The sequence below is a fragment of the Tauraco erythrolophus genome, chromosome 10 (genome assembly GCF_009769465.1).
Source record: "Tauraco erythrolophus isolate bTauEry1 chromosome 10, bTauEry1.pri, whole genome shotgun sequence".
NCBI classification, from domain to species: domain Eukaryota; kingdom Metazoa; phylum Chordata; class Aves; order Musophagiformes; family Musophagidae; genus Tauraco; species Tauraco erythrolophus.
In genome coordinates, this window is record NC_141474.1 from 5,512,147 (window position 1) to 5,530,687 (window position 18,541).

Genomic DNA, 18,541 nt, shown 5'->3' on the forward strand with positions numbered 1-18,541 from the left:
CGGTGGCATGGCGCGGTGGGTGCGGGCGAGGCTGGGGGCGGCTGTGACCCCCCACCCCGGGGCCTCTGTGGGTGGTCCCCGGGCTGTGGTTTGGGGGAGTCTCTTTGGGGGGGCGGTGACCCTATGGAGCGGAGTGGGGAATCCCTAGGCCCAGGGTTAGGAGCTCTCCGTAAGGGACAGTGAGCCCATGGGAGGGGGAGGGGGTCCGCAGGCAGCGGTTTAGGGGTGCAGGGGTCTCTATGGAGTGGCAGGGTTTGTGGAAGGCAGCCCCTGGGGCAGGGGTTTAGGGGTGACTGTACTCAGGATGCAATGCTTGTAGAGGCCGCGATCCCATGGGGACAGGCAGTGAACGCAGGAGGAGCCATGATCTCAGCTGGCGCAGTGGGCGCCGGAGGTGGCAACTCACCAAGGCAGGCAAGGAAGTACAGGGGCTGGTAGGTCGTGGCTGTTGGTGAGCCTGGCTTGCTGCCTTCTCCCTCCACCAGCTTTCAGCTGCTATGTGTTTAAAAAGTCTTTTACCTGTGTTCAAGCAGCTGTGTTACAAGCTGTTTTCTGCTTTCTTTTGTTTCCCCTCTAGTGTAGACATGTCAGAGCGGGCACAGCTTATGGAGATGCTGAAGAAGGAGCTGAGATCACTGCTGATGGCTGCCAGAGAGGGCTTAACCCCAGCACAACTGGAGCGAGAGTACATGGCCATGATCGGCAAACCTCTCCCTTTACATTCCCTGGGCTTCCAGTCCACCTTGGAGCTGGTGGCAGATATGCCTGAAGTGGTCAGAGTCTGTCCTTATGAGAACGGCACTTTTATTCTCAAAGGTGAGGTTTTGTTTCCTTACAGGTGGGGGAGTTGTTTGGAACCACATACTGGTATGAAGTGAGGCTCCAAAATAGGGATGTGCAGGATAAATTACCAGAGCTGTAGGTAGATAGCACTCTCATGTTTTTTTCATATAGCTCTGTTTAATTTCTTTTTTGATGTTTCTTCTTGTTTTTTGATGTTTCTTCTTGTATTTTGATCTGCCTTTTAATGCTTTTCCTCTTTCTTCCTGAAAAATAACACAGGCTTCTAGTTATTTTTGTATATGTTGCATTCTGCACTTAGTTTGGAAACTACAGTAACATTTCCTATGTGTACACTAGAACTAGTAAGCATCGCTTTTCCTGTGAATGGAGACTACATCAGGAGGCAAAACTAGGGATGAGGCCTCTCAGGAGAAGCTGTAAATGTTTCCCTACCTGACCCCATGGGAAGTTTGGTCTGTATCAAAGAACCTTTTCATTTTCCTTTTATTTGGAGAAGAGCTGCGGAAACAAATGGTACATGTAAAGAGTTGATTTGGAACGGTGAAACAATTTTTTTTTTTATTATCTTTTTTTTAGAGCGCTACAAGTAAAAGTAAGACAAGAAGAAGTTGTTTAAAAGCATGGAAAAGACGTGGGCTGCTCTCCAGGGAGACCTTGCCTGGGCAGTTGGGTGCTCCATAGCGAGGATTTCCTGTGATTCTGGCTGAGGGGAGCAATGAGACATTACTGTTTTCCCAACAAAACTTGCAGCAGCTGGGTTTCCAGCTGTGATCCTGTATCCAAGAATGTGACCTACTATCCTACCTGAATCTGGATTTATAGGGATGAGGGTGCAGGTTGGTTGTTGGCCATTAAAAATGGTTCAGTCCAGTTTGTAAAGGGGAAGGGAAAAGTGGTTGCCCCGCTGGAAATCAGCCAAGATTTAGGGTGATTGCTTTTGAAGGAGACACTTGCTTCTGAAAAGGGTGAGGAGAAGAGGAAAAAAAGGAAAGAAGAGGAGCTTTGCCTCTGTAGAGCTTTTAATGGTTCAGTAGTCTAATAGTTTATTTCTTTCTGTTGTAGCCGTTGCAGATGAGACCACCAAAACGATTGCCAAACTGGTTGCCCGACAGAGAAGTTCTAAGGCACGGAAGAATGCTGCCGTGAAGGCAGCCGCTGCTTCTCCCTCTAAGAATCCACGGAGTTTCCCTCAGAGAGGCAGGGCTCCCATCCTGCCAGCAAGCGTGAAGGCTGAGCTGCAGGATCTGCTGAGTTCCTCACCGCTTCTGCTCTTGGACTTTGAAAAGGCCTTCTTCAAACGCTTTGGCCGGGCATTCCAGTACATGCAATACGGATTTTTCTCCATACTGGAAGTCTTCAAAAGCATGTCCGATATCATTGTGGTTGAGCAGACAAGAGCAGGTTCCTTACTAATCCTGAAGAAGTACATGGCAAGTGAGATAGAGAAGAAAGAGACGCTGCAAGACGAGGTGTGGGAAGAGGTGCCGCAAGGTGAGGAGGTGTGTTATTTAACTGAAAGCACGTAGCTCTTGCAAGTGCTGCGGCCAAGGAACTGTGTTTCAAGTGGATTTTGCTGCATTTCCAGTTGCCGTAGTAGTCACGGTTTCCCTAGGTTTTGTCACAGGAGGGCTGTGGGCTGCTGCAGAAGCAGCTGTCACAGGACGGCTGTGGGCTGCTGCAGAAGCAGCTGTCACAAGGGAGTTGTGGTGATAGCAGAGAGCTTAACTGGAAGTTTTCTACAGGTTGCCACCATTTTTTGGTGAGAGGTGAAAGAAGGGATGTTTAGCCTGTTCAGATTACAGACTTTCTGAACGCGTGTGTAGGACTGGAATTCCTAGTCATTCCAGGCAATAGATAACAAAACTAGAGGGATCTCCTGAATGCCTGCTCCGCAGGCTGGTAAAGCCTTTCCGATGCACTTTTGAGACTGAAGGTGTAGCGCTAGTCTGAAAAGCACAGCTTCGATCTTCCACAGAAGAAAAGAGACTGCAGGTGTCCTCAGCGTTCCCATAACGGCGCTGAGAAAAGGCAGGAAATCACATACAGTTCCTCCTACATTCCTGGCTTTTCTGGGGAAAATTCATTTTAACATCATTCTAGCAACTGATTTAACCTTTAGCATGTTTACAAGAGCCAAGTGTGGTTCGTTTTGTTTTGATTTATTACTGCAGTGAAGGGTGCCTCTCAAGTGAATCCTCATGACTGTGGTGGCTATGAATGCTAAAGGGATGAGGAAAACACCACCAGTACTTTCCTTTTCAGATGTTTTCTCTTTCTGCTTAATATGTAAATAGAGAATAACAGCTAAATTATCTTCACGGCAGCACCTGCAGTTGAGATGCCTCCTTTGGAACCCAGCTGTGAGACAGAGAGCTTCCACCTGACTGCAGAAAAGCAGCCAGAGCCAGTGGAAACACAAGCAGTAGATTTGCATGATGGTCTCAAACAAGTAAGTGATGTGTAGCTTTTTCATGTCTTAATCCAGTGATTGATTGTCTTTACTGCTTTTGTTTCTGTTGAGTTTGTATTGATGCAGTGCTGCTCCCCAAAGTTTTTGTACCTGTTTGGATGAGACTGAAGGTGACCAGGCTCATAGTGGACTGGTATATAGCTTCATATGCCATCTAGACTAGGTCTTTTTCTTGTCTCTGTAAGGTCTTGAGATCTGTGTTACTGATCATCCAAGGTCAGTTAAGCATCATCTCACTCCCTGATAATAGTGCTGATACCTTTCGGTGTACTCACCTGTCATTAGACTCTAATAACTTCTTTCTGAGACTACCTGTGTACAATTTCCCCTGCTGCAGTAGGCAGGGCTGAAGTGTCAAGCAGCTATGTGACAGAGCTGGGAAATGGTCCTCAAGAGACCTTGATTCCTGCTGTCTCAACTCTGCTATTTGGTTGCGGTTTGAAAATTTTAAGGGGTTTGTTTGGTTAGTTGGTTGGTTTTGTTTAGCAATGTATTTTTAGAAATGGAGAAGAACAGTACTGAGGCTTAGAGGCTCTGAACTGCCAAACCTGATTGGGAGAGTTTGTTTGTGTCCCCTCTGCTTTTTTCTTTTGAGCATCTTTAAGCCTTCCTTTTCTCCAGAAAATCCTCCTGCTGAGAGTTATTTCCTCTGCCAAGGAACTATATGGTTGGAGCACATAGGCACAGAAGGGGTTCTAGAAATTCTTCTGGAATCTTGTGTTTTGTGCACTAGTGAATTTGGAAACCTGGGACTGTGAGTTGGACTTTGTGCAGCATTTCATAAAACATACTCTTTAGAGATTTTTTTAGCAGGCTGTTCTGATCTTTTAAACAAATTTTAGTTTGACTAGATGAAGCCGACAGGGAATTCTCCTAGATCAAACAGAGACTGCTGGTGGGAAGGGTAAAAAAGGGGGGATATGGTTCAGGTAGCCACAGATTTTTGTTCTTATGTATGGCAAAGGGAGCCTGTTTAAAGATCCTAGCAGGATAAGTCTTGGAAGGTGTTTGTAGGATTAGGATTTGTCATGAAACACCAATTCTGACGTTTTGTTTTAAAAATGCCCTAAAGAGGAGAGCAGGTTGGAATGCATTAGTTCGAGTTTGCAATGAACACTTGTTCATCAGGATGCTGCAAAGTAGAGGGGAGAAATGCAACCTGATCCCTGCCTGGCTGCAAGGTGTCCGAGTATCTGGTCACAAGAGACCAATAGTGGAAGTGTTGTAAGGGACAAACGAGGGACAAGGGCTGAGTCAATCCGCTCAGCCCTGAGAAGAGTTATGTAGAGTTGCTGCTCTCAGCAGCTCTTTCTCGCTGCCCTGAGCGGAGGGAAAAGTGCCATCCACTCCACTCTTGGCAGCTGCCAGCCCAGCTGAGGGCAAGGAGGTAGCCAGTCTTCCAAATCTCGTGTTCTGTTGGTTTATCTTTTTATAATTTTGTTGCTTTTTTGCAAACATGGATATGTCTTCTGTGCCTTTCAAAGAAAGGTGTGTTGTCACTACCAATGTGTGAGCTACATTGTAAAGATCATATGTGCCCTTAACAGTCTGATAGGGAGAGTGTTCTCAGGGGGAAGCTGTCCCTTAGAAATGCCACTATTCACAGGCACTTCTTGGAGGAAATCCATGAAATGTAAGGGATTTTTAGAGGTGATGCCGCTGCTTAGGCGAGAATTCCCTCAGTTGCTCTTTAACTCCAAAATGTTAACTCACTGTTTAACTCACTGTTTTAGTCCAAATTTCAACTCGAAAGAATTCAGAGGCGTTAGCCCTTGCTCAGTTTGCAGAAGGAGAGACTCTCACCTGTTTTTTTAAAAAAATGGTTAAAAGAGCCAGTATTGCAAAAACCTATTGTTTGCTGTTGAATTTAGCCGTGTAAGCAATGAGAGGAAGACAAATTTCCTGTATATTGCCTGATGTATAATGCAGTGGTAGCTTGTAGCGTACTCACAGGGAGTAACAGTGAAACAATTTGGACTTCTGGTTGTTGGAGGAGTGCTGTTTGTTGGTACAAAATAAAGCTCTTGAGGCAGTGAAAGTAGCTGATGTCTGACTGATTGTAGGTTTTGTTTGGGTTTTGTTTGGGAAATAGCTCTAGTGTGAAAGTGAGAGGCATTTATGCCTCGTGTCACTTTCGAATCACTTTCAGATAGTTTTGCTAGTTCAGTCACATGGTCACAGAGCATAGAAATAGCGTCTTTTGGGTAAAATCCAACAAACAGGTGAGTCGTGTTTGGGGTTTTTGGTTTGTTTTTTTAGCAGTAGCTGTTCAATACTTTTTGTCTAAATATGTGACATGACTTCAATCCCTCTCCTTTATTCCTTGCAGGAATATGAGCAAGGTGTTTTTGTTGCACCCCTCTTTACACTGGAGGGAAGAAAGAAGGAAGAACGAGAGAGAGAGAGAGTGAAAACAAATGCTTGTATCACAGGGAAATTTTTAATCCAAGTGTGCAAAATTTGTTGAGAATCTCTGATATTCAGTAATTCCTGGGTCCCCAGGAAAGCAGAACTATTTTTTTTTTTACGTTAATGAAAAGCCTACTCACGTGTGTTCAGTGCATGATGAGACATCTGAGTGCCACCTTCCTCTTATCCCTTTGCAGTCTCAAGATTTGGAGCAGTCCCTGATAGACGAGTTGATAATGACTCCAGAAATCCCCCCAGATGCTGTTCAGGACAGAAGCCTTTGCAGTTTACCACCGCTGGAGAGAAAGTGCTTGGTGGGAGTCTTTGTGGAATTCGTCGTCTCTCCTAGTCAGTTCTACGTCCACATCTGCAGCAGGGAAACATCTGATAAACTGCAGAATATGATGCTTGAGATGAGGTGCGAACATGTTATCCTGATTCAGTGCTGCTATCCCCTGTATGTGTGTTTGTGCTGAGGGAACGGGGCACCCAACTTTTAGTTATGGTCACTGCTGGCTTGATTACTTGATACAGAGATGGCAGTGCTGTACTGAAACAGGTTCTCATTCCTTTTAGCTAGCAAGCAAAGCGTATGGTTAATAGCAGTTCACGGTTCTTTGGCTGTGTCCTAGACCATCCTAAACTTGAAAAGCCTGAATAGGTTACGGAACAGAACTTTAGAGTTCCTTTGAACCCCTCTATTGTCTGTGCTACTGTTGCTAATGTGCTCAGTTAAGGCTTTTACTTCCATCTCCAACTCTTACCAAAAAGCAACAGATAATAGACCTTTATCATATCTATATTTGAAAGCAAAACCCCATCAGTAGCTTCATTTGTGTCAGTCACATTGTGCATTTAGGATTCTATTCCACCATGACAGTGCTATAATTGCTGTTAATTGTGTGCCAAAGTAAATGCTTGATGTCCGTGGAGCACATGTAAGTGTGATTACGGACTCTGCAGACAGATACTGTCTGTATGAGCCAGTTCTCCAGAACCTGGATCATAAGAATCACTCACGTGTCAAGGTAATGTTAAAAATTAATGACTAGAATGACTGCATTTAGCCTCTGATTAATCCTCATTAATTAAGTTTTTGTTAGACCCCCAAGAATATCATTCAAATGTTAAAAGTTTGGGTTTGCATTTTTGATTGTCGTTTCAGTGTAGCAGAACAAAGGTGTAAAGTGTACGTTAAAGCAAATCCTGAAAATTCATGTCATGGGGACTTGGAGAAATCAGGATTCTTCTGAAGCCCTGTATATTTCTCTTTGTTCAATCTCCTGCATCCTACCAAGCACAGTTTTTCATTATAATCTTTTGCAGACACTGTTACTCAAATAAACTTGTTTCTGATCGTTACATCATGCCTGAGTCTTCAGTACGGCCTGGGCAGCTTTGCTGTGTAACAGTCTCGAAATGGTGGTACCGCGCTATCATCCATCGTGTGGTCAGTGACCAAGAAGTAGAGGTGTTCTACCCAGATTACGGAAACCTCGAAATTGTCTGGAAGTCTTGCCTGAGATTCCTCAAGTAAGTAAATTATACATGGGTGACAGAGCCACAGAATGGTTGAGGTTGGAAGAGACCTCTGGAGGTCATCCTGTCCAGCCTCCCTGGGCCATCTAGAGCAGGCTGCCCAGGACCATGTCCAGGCGGCTTTTGAATGTCTCTGAGGATGGAAACACCATGACCTTTCTGGGCAATCTGTTCAATCGCTTGGTCTCCCTCACGATAAAAATGTTGCTTTCCACCCAGTCAGCCCCCAACATGTACTGGTGCATAGTGGTGTTAGTACCCAAGTGCAGGACTTTGTTGAACTTCCCTAGGTTCCTGTCTGCCTGTTTCTCTATCCTGTCAAGGTCTTTCTGAGTGGCAGCATGACCCTCGGGTGTATCAGCCACTCCTCCCAGTTTTGTATCATCATCATCAGACTTGCTGAAGGTAGACTTTCCCCTGTCATCTAAATCATTAATGAAGATGTTGAACAATATTGACCCCTGGGGTACGCCACTAATTTCTGGCCTCCAACCAGACTTTGTACCACTGATCACTCTCTGGGCCTGACTCTTCAGCCATTTCTCAATCTACCTCACTGTCCAGCTCATCCAACCCATACTTCGTTAGCTTCTCTATGAGTATCTTACAGGACACAGGTCAAAAGCCTGACAGAAGTCAAGGTAAACAATACCCACTGCTCTCCTCTGGCCTTCCAGGCCAGTCATTTCATCATAGAAGTTGTCAGGTTGGTTAAGGATGACACTTCCCCTTGGTGAATCCGTGCTGGCTGCTACCAATCACCTTCTTGTCCTTCACGTGCCTGGAAATGGTTCCCGGGATTAGTTGTTCCATTGCCTTCCCAGGGATTGAGGTGGGGCTGACTGGCCTGTCTTTCTTCAGAAAGACATCCCAGCGTGCAGATTTCCTAGAAGAGATCTCGGGATTTATTCCATTATGATGCCTTGCAGGCATTTCCTTGCTTGCATGCTAATACTTGAGGTGACATTGTTTAAGACCTGTTTTGCTGATCATTCCGGGCCCTTTGCTCATCAGCCCTGTTTGTTGCTCCCTCACAGTGACTTTGGGTTTATCTCCTATTTCCACCTTCACTCAGTCTTTCCTCTTGCTACTTTCTATCACTTTGGGGCAAGCTCCCTAAACTTCCTTCCTGGGTTCCATGAAACACCCTCCTGAACAGCCATCAGTCCAAGTGGGATGCATTTGCCATGTCAAGGGTACTCGTTCTTCTCTGCAATTCAGTACCTTTCCCAAATTTGCTTCTTCCCTCTCATTTGCCTCTATTTATACTGGACCATTTGCATTCTTTCATTCAAAAGTCATTGCTCTATGTCTGTAACTTTGTAATCATAAGGGGTTATGATGGGAAGATGCTTGGACAAGGGAAGGCGTAAAGGACCAGTAGTTATTGCTGTTGCTGCAGTGCCCATTCTCTGGATATGGAGTGTTTTCCAAAGCTGCTGTTGGTTTTTAGTCATAAGTGCAGACTCCACTATGTGCCTCTCTATTCCTAAGGTGATTTTAAAACCCAGAAGAGGAGAAAGTTCTGCTCTTCTGCCTGGTTTTGCTCTGGTTTTGCTGTAATGGCGATGACTTTGTTTTGTATTGTAGGTGGTGCTACTTGAAGCTCCCTGCTCAGGCCATCCCGTGTTCCTTGGCATGGGTAAAACCTGTGGAGGTAGGTGTTCACATGCAGTTTTGTTTGTTGACAGCTGTAGGAGAGCTATCGAGTAGAGATTGGCTTTATCTTCTGAAAAAGGCAAACATTTGGCTTAATTCAGGTCCCATTGACATTCAGAGGAGAACTGCTGCGGTTAACGTTCAGCAGAGCGTGACTGCGTAAGTCTCTGTCTTTGCAATTGATCACCCTTCCACTGTCTGTTTTCCTCATGATCAGAGTCTTCTTGCTCATATTATTGCAGAAGCAGATAGCTACTGTTCAGCAAATGAGAAAACTTCTTACCCTGCCAGTAGTTCTCCAGGGTCCTTCTGAAGCCTTGGTAGCTCCAGCCCTTTGTTTAAAATATTTCCTGTGTGATGGAGCTTTAGGTGAGTTGATTTGGTGCAATCAGCGTAGCCAAGGAATTGTAGAGGTCATAAGAAAGTTTCTCTGTGCTGAGAAACTTCTTTGTCAAGAAGCCTGAGAAATGCAATCTCTGAAGGAGAGCATGTGAGCAGAGTTGCTTCTTCTGTACTTCAAAGACGTTATTTTTGAAAAGTTGTTTCCTTCTGTTTTTTTAGACTTAAAGAATCTCAGTTTTCATTGTAGTGCAGCTTAGCAGCTTCTTAAAAACTTTTGATACTTTTAATATCTATAATCACATGATTCCAGGAATTTAAAAAAAAAAAAAACAAACGCAAAAAAACAACTGTATTTTAGGTGATTGTGATAAAATTGCTGGTGAATGCCGTGGAACCGCGCTTGGAAACAAGTATTTAGGGTGAAAGTGCATTCCCAGCATAACGAGCGTTGCAGGCTTGGGGTAGTTTGACTTAGTTCAGAGCCATCAGGAATCTCATTGGCCTGACTTTCCTTTATTGTCCCTAGCTTAGTTGTCTGCAAAGGAAAGTCTCGGGCAGAGGATGTTGGTCTATTTATAGTAACTTTACGTTCTTGTTTCTTCTTCAGGAGACATGGTCCAATGAAGCAACTCTCCTATTCAAGAAGCTGTGTGTCTCCAAGCTACTTGTGGGCATCGTGGATGAATATGTCAGTGGCATTTTGCATCTCTTCCTGTGTGACACGTCCACTGAGGAGGATGTCTACTTCCACTGCGTCTTGAGGGACAGGGGATGTGCTGACGTCTGCGGAGAGAACATTCCGTCCCAGGTCAGGAGGGAAGCGTGTGCTGCTGAAAGGAAGGGCAGGGAAAGGATCAGTTGGGTGCCTGTAACAGGAAGATCTTTAGCTTGAAGCAGGTAGTTTTGTGAAGAGCAAAACTGATACCCCCTGCTTCCCTGTAACTTACTGTTTGATGACTGCATCCCATGGTGTCAGACTCTATGGTGAGAGCTTGCTTTTTGTTTAAGGTGGAATCTGATGGTGCAACAGAGACACTCTGGTTTTATAGAACAAACTATTTCTATGCTGTCTTCCAACAGTGGATTAGAAACAGTTGATTTTTTTTTTTTTTGAAGTTGATCAGCTTGTTAGAATTGCAGATTCATCTGAACCAATGCACATCTCTTATAAATAATACAGAAAAGTAAAACAGCTATAGATGTTCTCAGCGTAAGGCCAAACTGAGATGGAATTGAGAGGTTGTTAAGAGATGTGTTAGTTACTTGACTATGCATTGTTAATTCCATCAGGATTTCCTAGTCATAATTTAAGAGGCCTCTGATTCATCCAAACAATTAATGAGAGCAAGTTGATTAGATTTTTAGTATCTCACTGAAAGTACTGTTGCGTAGTGACAGGGGCAGTTGAGTGAGAAACAGGGTAGTTAAATAAGTTGTTTTGGCTTTCTCTGCTCTAGGCATTGAAAACTAGTTATGCCATTAACAGACTGAATTATGGAAATGGTTTAAAAAGTCTCTTACTTTGCCGGTGAAATGTACAATGTTGGACAGTGTAACTATGGTGTAACTATGTACAGATTGCACATCGTGCCTTGAACAGATGTTCGAGGTGTAAACGAGTGCAGAGAGCATTTATGATTTAGGACCATCTGTGTCATTGTCTGAATGTCTCAGCTCGGTTTCAGTGAAGAACTGTGAGGATGCCAAAACCCTTGGAAAGGTACCGCCACAATTTCGAAGTCACGCTTTACAGCCTGGAGTGTTTGTGTTTGCTGTTTTATTCAATAGAAGCAGAATGCATGTTTTGGCAGGATTAGATCCTATGATTGTATTTTTATGTGTGTAGGCCCCGTTTTAGGGGGAGAGGGGCATCGCTGACTGATTTTATTGCTGGAGGGAGGGTAGTTGATTTTCGTAGTAAGACAATTTCTGCAAGAATTTGGAGGTAAATTGTGGATGGCGTGCTTCTTCATAAAACCTATTTGAAATTTGCTGAATCCCTTTTATTCTTTCTGATAGTTAGAACATGGTTTTCTTAACTGTACTGGGTTTTTTTGTTTGTTCCTAGGGATTCAAGGAACTGAATCCTTCGGCCTTGTATGTTCAGCCCAGTGGAAAGCAGGAGAATGCTGAACTGGTGGAGACAGACCTTCATTTGCAGCAGGAATCTGTGGATGCAGATAGTGAAATAGCAAGCTCAAAGCTGGACAAGGATGAGCTGTGTGACCAGGTGGGAGTTTTGACTGTGACGCTATCATTCAATGAAATCAACTCCAGGGATTGTGAGATGTGTATTGGTTTAGTCCTGTTTAGTTTTTTTATGGAGGCTTTTATTTGCTTTTACAAAAAGAAAGCAGAACCATAATATAAAAACAATTACACAGGGACCATAAATGCATCTCTAGCTGCTTGTCTTCTCGTCTCTTTGCAGACTTCAGGGAGTCTGTGTGCTCAGTGATTTCTCTAACCTCTCACATGCACCATAATTTTTCAGTTCGAGAGCGGATTCTGTTGAGAACTCAGATCAGTACCAGATTCTTGAGATCAATTTGACTTAGCACTTTCATGTTTTGCCCTCCCCAGGACCCAAGAAGTGGTGTAGTTTTACTCTTGCATCCCTAGGGTTTGGTGAAGGATGTATAATAACTTGGGGTATCATTTAAATGTGGGGAAAAGGCCAGAAGAATTAGTGGTGCTTTATTTGTGTTAAGGATCTTGTTCATTCCAAACTTGCCTGAAAGGAAGCAATTTGCAATGCTGGTTGTTGCAGGAGGTAAGGTTGTTCATAACTACGGTCTTATTAAAAATATAACTCTAAAGGTGAATGATATCCAGGTCTGGATACTGCTTTACACCTTTGATTTTTGGAGCATGTTAAAAAGAGGAGCCTGTTGCTGTTTAACAGATGGAGAAACTGATGAACAGAGGGGTTAAGCAGGGAGTAGAACCCAGGGTCTTGAGTGCAATCTAATGCAGTACCTTTAGAAACACCAGGAATGTTTGTCTACAGGTGACTTTCTCCACTTTTCTGTGGTATTTAAACTGTAGTGTTTTCATTACTCATTTTATTACGGGGGGCCAAAGCACCTTTCAAGTAGATGTCAGCTGTTGAAGTGTTCAGCAGTGGGCCTGCTCTGGGGCTGTTTTTCTGACATTTCTCTGAAATAAGAGTAAAAGATAGTGTAACGTTAGGAACTCGTGAAACAGTCATTTTGCCTAGGTTTTGTTTCAGCCAGCTGTGTTTCCATGCTAGAGAAACTCCATATAAGCTGTATATCTTGGATGTGAATGGCCTTGCACTGTCGATACGTTGTCTGAACTGAAGGTCCCAAACCAGCATCTTCATGTATTTGGAAGAAATTAATGTGACTGAGACTCTGCAAATCTGAGTCTATTGTGATTTTTATGGAAAAATCTGGTTAACTGTAGCAAGATCCATGTATTTAAATGTCAGACGTAGCTGGCAATTTGGAGACTATAGGAATGTAAATGCATTCAAGTTTTCTCCTGTCTAATTTCAAGGGTCTTAAAATCCTTTTCCAGAAACTGCAGTCCTCTATATCTCTCTTGGTGTAAATGTTTTCTTCTCTGCTGTTCTGTTTAGTTGCCCAAAACAATTCCTTCTCTTCCTTGGTGCATCAGTAACACAATCATCAATGTCAATTATAAAATTACTCAAAATGTTTTGAACTGGAATGAAATGTGTCTCATATGACGCTTGTTACTGCTCAGCTAGCATTTTGTGGTAACTCCTCTTAAGCAGTGGGGAACTCCCTCTGCATTGTTCAATCTGAAATTTGCCTCGTCAGGATTAACACCACCACCACCCCTGGCCCTTAAGTGCAAAATGACTGGACACTGTGTTGTATCAGTTCTGCCACGCTGGGACGTTTCTCCATGGCAAAATTTCTCAGAAGGCAGCAAGCAGTAACTAGAAAATGTTACTTGAATAAAACTGTCCTTTCTAAGTGGTAAGTTTTAGTATGGAGGAGAAAAGTTAGTGACAGGTAGTTTCTTGTTTGCATTATTTCCTGTCTTTCCATGTTCTTTCTGTCCTTTCCAAGTAGCCCACACTTCTCCAGGTAGAAATGTTAAAACTTCTGAGCGGAACAGAAAAGCTCCTTTGCATTTCTCTCTCAGTTTAGCTCCGAGTGAGATCTTTTGATCATTCTGTAATTTGCTCCAGTGCATCCTGCCTTCTTCTACCCACACTGGCTGTGCCTTTTTTTTCTTTGTCCATCTCGTTAGCAGTGGCACCTGTCTGCCAAGAAGGAGACACAGGATGATGTGCAGCCACTTTTGGATGGAAGGAGTGTCCCAAGAACAACAGACCAAGACCCCGAACTTGCACAGGAGGATACAAATGAAACTTCTACAGATCTTAGGGCAGTGATTAAGGTAAGGACATTTTTTCTCAGCTACTGCAGTTGGGAGAGACTGTTCCTGGTTTTAGATTATTTGAATAGCCCTTTGATTGCTTTGATGTGTATTTTTTTTAAAGTGACTGGCAGAGAGATAACGACTGGCTGCTAGCACGGGCTCAGCGCTATATGTTTTCCTATTTGCTGTGTATTTGGGTGTTAGTGGTGATCCACTAGTGCTCAACTGGCACATCAAGATATCATGGAAATAAGACTGTTTCAGTACTTCATAGATCAAACCTGGCCCTTCTTCGTTCCTCTATTTCCCCCCCATTTGCAGTCCTGAGGGTTACTGGGAGTAACCAAGAGTTACTTTGGGGCTACTCTGGATCGTACAGGCCTCTTCCTGAGTTAGGAGGGTGGGTTTGGGAGGGTTGAGCTTTGGGCTGTGCTTTGAGGCGTTATGTGGCACTGGTGTTGCACGTTTGCTTCTTAACTAGCGGTTAACAATGTTTCTAACAGGGTCTGCAGCGTGGCCTTTTGCAAATGCTCTGCTCTGGGTTCAGCAGGGAGCCAGTATTGTTCAGGATATGTTGAGCCACAGGAGACATTGCAGAGGTGGAAATGGGAGTTTGCCTACAAGGTTTTGAGTAACCACAGCTCCTTACACATCTGGAGGTTGATAGTGGCTGAGACAAAACTCTTTCTAGAAGGATGAGGGGGAAAGCTGGTTCTCAGGTACTCTAGAGCAGAGCTGGAAGAATCAGTGTCTCTGGGGGATGTTGCCTGAAAAGGATGGAGAGAGAGCAAGCTGGGCAAAGGGACCTTGAGAGAAGAGGAAGACCTCTGGTAGCAAGTGTGGGGAGAAAGTACGATGAGATGGAGGCAGGTGGAAAGATAGCAATAGGGTCCTTGTGAGCTGACTTCAACACTCCCCTGCAAGTATTAAATTGTGTGAGTTTTGAAGCATAAGAATTTTCTAACTGCATCAGAGAAGTCCTGGGCACATTTTCTGTCCCCAGCTGTGATCTCTGTTGTAGTTTTTAGAGGAAGTGACAAGAAGGAAAAAAAGTGGTCCAGTCAGCTAGTTATGAGGACAGATGGGAGGATTTCCTTTCTCTGATTCCTGCGCATCTCTTGGCCTCAGGTTTTCGTGGCACTTGCAGCAACACCAAGTCGTATTCCCTCTTTTTCAGTTTTCACTGCTCATCCTTCCCCTCTCAATGGTGGTATTCTTAATTGTGTGAATCAGGAGGAAGACTAGATACTGCCTTTCTTCCTGCCCCTCACAGCACTCTCTAGGGTATCCTGTCTTGTTTGCCTCTTCTGTAGACTGAGCAGCCTCTTGTTGAAAAATTATTTCCATCTCAGCTTTTTCCAACGCTAACAGACATTTCTAGTGTCCACCCTTGCACCATGTGTGTTTCTGCTTTGCGCTGGAGTGGCAGCGACACTGCCTGTCCCCCGACAAGGATAGCGTGGGTGGCAAGAGGAGATAATAATCATCTTTTAACCTTGTTCTTTTTCTTGTCCTAGTGCTCTTTTTTTTTTTTTGTCTGCATGTTAGGCAGAGGTTTTCAGTGGACTGGTGGTGTCAAGGTGAGTGGCTGGTTAGTTGGATTCCAGTGATGGCCTGTCATTCAAATTATTCTGTCCTGGCATCCTGTCAGCACTGAATTTCTGCAGCCCAGCCACGTAGCTCTCCTTGCTGTTTCAGAAGCACCTCATGGTCCCCTTGTGGGGGCCAATTTAAATTGCTTAAATCTGCTTGTGTAAAAACAATTTGTTTTGTTCTGGGCTGATCCTCTGAACATACTCTTACCAATGGGTGAAGCACCTCTGGATAGTGTTCCACCCCTTCTGAAGATGGATGCCTTTCTTCTGCTGCCTTAACAACAGAAGCAGCGTAGAGAGCAAGCACCTAATTTTTGAACAGCTGTGGTTGGGCAAAGTGAATTGCTGCTTATCTGTCGTTTCACTGTTTTTCTCCTGCATGCTGAATTAACAAATACAAATACTGCCTCTAGTCCTTCCCTATGGCTGAGACATGGGTGATCATCACTGAAACTTAAGTTTAGTTTGTATTCTTGAGGAAAAATGCAGAGGGACTTCCTCCGACTCAGTCCCTACTCCCTTGCAGAAACTCCGTCATTGCCATTGTTTATTCTGCGTGGGGATGCTGAGATAGGAGCCAGCTGTTAATTCTTTGCTAAGACATGGTGATTTGTATCTTGTAATAATCTGTCACCCTTTCCAGCTTGCTATGCAGGAAAAGCTGCCCTTTGGCCAAGGTTGTGAGTAACTACTATTTTTATGTTTGGTTTTTTTTTTTAAATCATCCAGTTGCTGACATTCCAGTTCTTTGTGGATTTTGAAAGATAATAAAGATCAGGACAGCTAATGAACCGAGCATGCACTAATCACACCCTCTCCTGAGTTTCTTAGTTTTTTATATATATTTGCAGACACCTCATTTTCTTGAAGAGTCCTCAATGCCTGCTGTTGTACTCAAGTCAGTGGAAGACACTCACCTCTCCTTTATGTACTCCAAGCAACCAGCAGAAATGAGCCAAGATGACCCTGATCAGATAGAAGGATCTTCCAGCAAGGCCCAGCTTTGTGAAGCTGTACATCCCTCGGTTCTACTTATGGCAGTACCGTTTATGCTGGACAGCCATAATGGTACGAAGAGATTTGTCAGTAAAATTTAACACGACAGAAAGCTGAGTGGTCTGTTACTGTGCTATGAGTCTTGTAGACACTACTGAGTATCGTAGGACTGGTGCTGCTGCTCTGCTAGAACAGATGAAAATGTTTGTATTTCTGTGTGGGATGGAGATGTGACAATAATAAATGGCTGGACGCAGTGCATCAGTTTGACCTTTGTGCAGCAAAATCGTTTTCTAAATGCTTAATGGGAACAAATGAATTGAGGGTTATTCCTCTCTCTGTTGATTTTTTTGTTGCCTTTTCCAGACTTTCTGCTGCTTTCACGCAGAAGTCTTTGTCTCTCCACTCCGTATTTTACCCTGTGTTCATTTCATGCTGAGGGTCTCTCAATCTCCCAATCGTAAGGGACAAAAGCATTTTTTAAACCTTGAAAGGTCCCTGTGTGGGTGTTGGTCTTCCAAATGATGCAAGAATTTACAATGCCCATATTAGAGTTGCCCAATTTACGAGGTAGATTGACTTGCCGAAGACTGTGCCTGTTTGTGCCTTGGAACAGAGCTGTCTGCTGGCTGTCTGCAGTGGAGGCCTGGTTCTCCAGACAGGAGCTACTCAGCTCACATCTGCTCTCCCACCACTGGGGAAACTGGGTTGAGCACTGGGAGGAGAGGGAGAGAGGCTCTCAGATTATACCATATTGGGCTCATCAGATAGGTATGACCTGGTAAGGTCCAGGCAAAAGGGATTTTAATCTAAACTGAAGCTCTTAGAGTTGTCAGTGTAGATACTATCTTTCTTTTCTGTGTCCCTCCATATGCAGATGAAGAGAAAATGAAGAACGAGGACCTTCCTGGGAGTTGTGCAGTTGACCTGTGCAGTGCCATCAGGCCATCTGACCAAGGGCCATCTCAGAAGCTGTATGTCCCTCCTACCACGCTGTCTGCAGTGTTGGCAGCTGCACGCCTAGCCACTTCCAGTGACTACTTCCAGTGGCTCCCCAGCCTGGGAAAGAAGGTGTGAGAAGAGAGGAGAAGCTGCCAAGGAAGACTGCCTAGAGCCACAAAAGCCCTCTGTATGACTGTGCTGTCATTTTCTTTGTTCAGAAACATTTAATCCTTTGAAAAATTTGGAGTCTGACATCTTCTCAGATGTGCCCAGTACACGTGATAAACGTTACTTTTACTTTCAGGAAAATAGTTTGGTTTTGTTGTACTGGTGCTGTACTGATTTATTGCTCTTTAATGTAATCGTTTGGGAGAACATCTAAGTGTCACGTTGTGTTATGTATCCTTTAAGTTTAGGAGAGGGAAACTGGCTACCTATCCCTCCCTCCCTCAGTGCATGAGGAGTTTTGACGTTGTGTAGAGAGATGTTTTCGTTTATTAACCCCGTGGATGCTCTACGCACTCCTTGCTGTTAGGAGAGGTGGTTGTATCCCAGCTCAGGCCTCAGTCCGTGGCAGCGCTGGTAACTGGCAAAAAGAAACAACCTTCCTCAAGAACAAGATGCTCTGATTTGTTGATGAATTAGGATGCCGCACATAGGAGGATCAGGAAGCCCATGTTACGGACCTTGAATGAGATCTATAAAGAATCCAGTGAGAGAAAGCGTGAAGCTTGACGTTGGCTGTGTTTGTGTAGCTCCCTGCCTGTGGCAAGAAATCCTCTTGGGCCTGAGTTTGTTAGTGCAGAGAAAAGCTGTGGAAATAGAAGTGCCCTGGTTATGAATGCTGGCATTCAGCTGGTTTGCTGGTGTTCCAGTTGCTGACTGTTCCTCAGGTGCTTCAAGGGCCACTCTGTGCCCACCCGCAAACATGCCAGAGGGATGCTTCACTGCAGACCACCAAAAAGAGCTCAAAATAGGCTTTAACATTAATACTGGAATGGATAAAAGCCCGGCATAAGAGATTGATTGGTTGGACTAGATGATCTTTAAACCTCTGTACCAACCCAAACCATTCTATGATTCTGTGACTATTTTGTTTCAGTTTCAGCATTTAGGAGTGGTTTTGGATGGGAAAGAGGTAAAAAAAAAAATGTAGAGAGAGAAAGAAAAACTGGGGCTCGTTAGGAAATGACCGGATGGAAAGCTAATGAAGGAGGTGGAAGCAGAGAGGTGAGGAGCTATGGCTTGAGCAGAGGCTGTGCAATCTTGCGAGGAGGTTCAGAAGTTGCCTGATTTCTCGAATCCCATGTTCAGTCTACAGGCTGGGGCGTTATGTCACACGTGTTTGTCATCCAGCATAGGGAGAGGCTGAAATGGAGCTGAGCTCCCTCGGAGCAGCTGGGCG

General features: G+C 44.3%; 1 protein-coding gene across 1 annotated transcript; it reads left to right on the forward strand.

Moving 5' to 3' along the window:
• The first annotated feature begins 584 nt into the window (after positions 1 to 584).
• On the forward strand, positions 585 to 17,271 carry TDRD5 (tudor domain containing 5). Its single transcript, XM_086617801.1, has 12 exons — positions 585 to 816; positions 1,867 to 2,285; positions 2,492 to 2,504; positions 3,129 to 3,253; positions 5,881 to 6,101; positions 7,010 to 7,216; positions 8,813 to 8,879; positions 9,831 to 10,031; positions 11,292 to 11,453; positions 13,472 to 13,621; positions 16,050 to 16,266; positions 17,072 to 17,271. Exons 1-12 carry the CDS (start codon positions 585 to 587, stop codon positions 17,269 to 17,271), a joined length of 2,214 nt encoding a protein of 737 aa, XP_086473927.1.
• The last annotated feature ends 1,270 nt before the right edge of the window (positions 17,272 to 18,541 follow it).